The 4046-nt window shown below is 53.1% G+C and overlaps 1 protein-coding gene across 1 annotated transcript in view; it reads right to left on the reverse strand.

The window, feature by feature from the left end:
* PRKCG (protein kinase C, gamma) overlaps nt 1-4046 on the reverse strand; it is a gene marked incomplete at its 5' end in the record, with an annotated part of 16979 nt that overhangs the window by 6347 nt on the left and 6586 nt on the right. Inside the window, 2 exons of the mRNA XM_010856011.1 lie at nt 3334-3363; nt 3679-3968. Coding sequence (XP_010854313.1) covers nt 3334-3363; nt 3679-3968 — 320 coding nt within the window. The remainder of the gene's footprint in view (nt 1-3333; nt 3364-3678; nt 3969-4046) is intronic.

Here is a 4046-nt window from a genome sequence, read left to right on the forward strand (position 1 = left end):
CCGCACCCTCTGTGAGAAAGGGAAGACATGCAGAGCTAGTCAGACCCCGGAAGGGGGCAAGGGGGTGCCCCTCAGAGAGACAGTATCCAGGGAAAAAAGAGAAGGGGAGAGAGACAGAAATGGAAAGATGGAGAGAGAAGAAACGCTGTTTCCACACCCATCTTTGGTTTAGGACTTTTTCTGACTTCACCCATAGCCTGCAGGTTTTATTGGGCTTTCTTTGTGGCTCAGCCAGTAAAGAATCTGCCTACAATGTAGGAGACCTGGGTTTGATCCCTGGGTCAGGAAGATCCCCTGAAGAAGGAAATGGCAACCCACTCCAGTATTCTTGCCTGGAGAATCTCATGGTCAGAAGGGGCTGGCAAGCTACAGTCCATGGGTTCGCAAAGAGTTGGACATGACTGAACGGTTAACACTGGACTTCCCAGGTGGCACTACTGGTAAAGAACCTGCCTGACGATGCAGGAGACATCAGAGATGTGAGTTCAATCCCTGGGTCGGGAAGATCCCCTGGAGGAGGGCATGGCAACCCACTCCAGGATTCTTGCCTGGGAAATCCCATGGACATAAGAGCCTGGCAGGCTTCAGTCTCAAGTGTCGGACACAACTGAAGAGACTCAGCATGCTTGCCTGGGGAGTTTGGTATTCAGCTAGCACTTAGACAGCTTACTATATGCCATCAATCCTCCCCATCAGCACCACCACCCGATCTCCCATCTTAGAGAAGGTAAGTCACACAGCAGGTAAAAAGTCACACAGTCACACAGCAGGTAAAAAGCAGAGCCAGAAATCAAAACTCATTAATGCCAGAGACTGTGTCTCCCTCCTTTGTGCCTCTCCACCATCACCCAGCAGGTGGCTTGGGTCTGGAGTTGAGTGCTGAATGCAGGTCCAGTGCTTCTAACTTCAGAGCACATCCAGAACCTGAACACGCTTACCATAATTGCCTCCCTGGGCCAGCCTCCCCGATGCCTTCTTCCTCCTCCTACCGTCAGCTCTCGACACAGAGGCAGTCCTCTTGTCCAAATCAAAACCATCTTGGGCCACCTTTAGTGGCCTCCCATCTCACTTGGTCTATTTAATTACTTAAAAAATGAACTTATTTAGGTGCACTAGGTCTTAGCTGCGGCACATGGGATCTAGTTCCCTGACTGGGGATTGAACCCAGACATTGCTGGCTTGCTCCCACCTCAGGGCCTTTGCATGTGACCTTCCCTCCACTGGGAAGGCTCTCCGCCATCCTTATGGCTCACTATTTCATCTCCTTTCCGTCTTTGCCCAGTGGTTACTTTCTCGGTGAAGCCTTCCCCGCTTATTGTAAAATCTCACAGAACAGCACTCCCTATCTTTAGCGCTTCTTTTACTCTAACAGGATCATCAGCGCCTTTATTTTGTTTAATGTCTTCCTCCCAGGAGAGCAGGAGTGTACTTTTTTCCCTCTCTCTTCTTGTTTGCTGCTATATCCCCAGTGATTAGAACCATGCCTGGCACACAGAGGGCTCAAGTAAAAATATGTTGTTTTGAAAGAAGCAATGCCAGAGTGAAAGTGTTAGTCGCTCAGTCATAGCCGATTCTTTGGGACCCCATGGACTGTAGCCTGCCAGATTTCTCTGTCCATGGAATTCTGCAGGCAAGAATACTGGAGTGGGTTTGCCCTTCTCTTCTCCAGGGAATCTTTCCCACCCAGGGGTCAACCTACGTCCCCTGCGCTGCAAGGCAGATTCTCTACTGTCTGAGCGACCAGGGAAGAGAGAGAGAGGGCACCTGTTCCTTCCTTGGCCTGGAAATCTGTCCTCCTTCTCCTTTACCCAGGGAATCCTGTACTTCCTGTTGATGAAGTTTTTCTCTGACTTGCTCAGGTCTTGCCAGAGGTTTAGGACTCCCCAGTGCCGGAGGCCATCTCCATGATCAAATACATTCCTTCTGTATCTGTAACTTTCATTGAAAGTGGAGCTCCCCAGGGAATGGCCTGATTCTACTCCCAGAATAGGGCATGACTTACGTAAAAGTTCAGGAAATAGGTGTTCAGGAAGCGAAAAAACAAAAAAAAACACACCAAAAACCAATGGAGGAGAGAAAGGCCACAGTGAGAAATGGACAGAAAAACTCAAGGAGCAATTCAGGTGTCCCTTCCTCAGGAAAGTCCTCCCTGATCACCTCCCCCAGTCCCTGCCAGACTGGGTTAACCTTGTGCTTCCTGGGTGCCCTGGTAGCTTAGTCACTAAGTCGTGTCCGACTCTTGTGACCCCAGGGACTGTAGCCCGCCAGACCTTCTCTGTCCATGGGATTCTCCAGGCAAGAATACTGGAGTGGGTTGCTGTTTCCTCCTCCAGGGGATCTTCTCTTCCCGACCCAGGGATTGTCCTGGGCAGGAAACCTGTGAAACCGAAAGTGCCCCAGACACACCACAGCTCGCCCTTGGGAATTCCTCAGACGCCTTTGGCTTTTCCAGTTCACAGGCTGACGCTGTTCTGGGGGTGGCCCTGCACGGTCCTCACCCAACAAGAGAGGGTCCTTAGGGGCCACTCGAGGGGGGACACACCCACAAAGTCAGGAATACAGAAGGACCTGGGTCTGGGAGAGACCCTTTCCTGAACCTTTCCAGGGTGGAATGACAGATGCTACTGGCCGCCTCATGGAGAGGCGCGCAGTGGGGTGGGGAGCTGGGGGGGTGGGGAGGCTGGGTAAGGCCTTGGTAAGATCCTGACCTTTGCTCCCCAAGGTTGATTCAGCCCAGAGGGGAGTCAGGGCACGATGGAAGCTCCCCAAGGGTACCAGCAGCAGCAGGGTTACCAGGATCCTCCCATCGGCTGTGGTCCTCCTACCATTCCCCATCAACAGTAGCGCTGAAGACTGCAACGCGATCGGCATAAATACACTTGCCTTGGGAGGTGGAGGTGGCAGAGAGAACCCTGTTTTGGACCTACATCCCCTAGAGCTCTGCTCCTCCTTCAGTGCCAGGAAGAAACAGAAGTGTCGCCACAGAATCCGAGAACCACAGGCCCAGAATGACAGACCACAGAATTCCAGAGCCAGGCCCCACAGCCCATGGAATGCCAGAAACACGGGACCCAGAATTGATAGCTACAGGGCCCTAGAGCCTCAGGACTGTGGGCCCTTGGATCTAAGGAATCTGTGATGCTGTCCCTACCTTTAGGGGTTGCCTGAGGGTCAGACTGACCTCCAGAGCACTCCAATTACTCAGCAAATACAAGACCTAGGAATGGTATGAGTTCCACCCACACATGTGGAAATGCAGACAGATATGAGAGGGATGAGATACAGACCACAGGACTGAAGCTGCCTCCAACCCAAGCCTCTGGCTTTTCTCACCTCGTATAGTTCCAGGGGGTAGTTACAGGCCTGAGAGAGAAGAAAGTCAGAGTCAGAGCCTCCTGGGAGGGGTAGGCGATGGCCCTAAATAAAGCAGGGGAGAGGGACCCCTCGATCCCCAAGCCATGGGGATGGATGTGTGTGCGTGTTAGTTGCTCAGTCGTGTCCGACTCTTAGCGACCCAATGGACTGTAGCCCACCCGGCTCTTCTGTCCATGGGGTTTTCCAGGCAAGAGTACTGGAGTCGGTTGCCATGTCCTCCAGGGGATCTTCCCGACCCAGAATTGAACCCGCCTCTCCTGTGTTTCCTGCATTGGCAGGAGGATTCTTTACCACTAGCGCCACCTGGGAAGTCCTGGGGATGGATGGGAATTCTAATTCCCAGCACTCCCTTAGAAAAGCAGAAAGAACTCCAGGGTCTTCTGGGAATTTTCGTCCCCGGATCAGTTGGCAAGCAGTGATGGAGTCTGGGGAAGGCCAGCTCTGAACTGTGGGAGGTTGCGCTCCCCGGAGGGTTGGGGGCTGGGGAAGTCGGGGTCTGGGTACCTCGAACTTCTGGAGGAGGTTGCAGTTGTCGGCGTCAGCCACCGGCACATTGTAATACTCGCCCTCCTCCTGGTTCAGTAACTTGTACCTGACATACAGACGGAGACCAGAGCGGGAGGGAGGGGGGAGGTTGGGAAGACGGATGGGGGGCGGGCACCCAAGGGAGA

Source organism: Bison bison, unplaced genomic scaffold, assembly GCF_000754665.1.
Source record: "Bison bison bison isolate TAMUID 2011002044 unplaced genomic scaffold, Bison_UMD1.0 scf7180017854187, whole genome shotgun sequence".
Classification (NCBI taxonomy): Eukaryota; Metazoa; Chordata; class Mammalia; order Artiodactyla; family Bovidae; genus Bison; species Bison bison.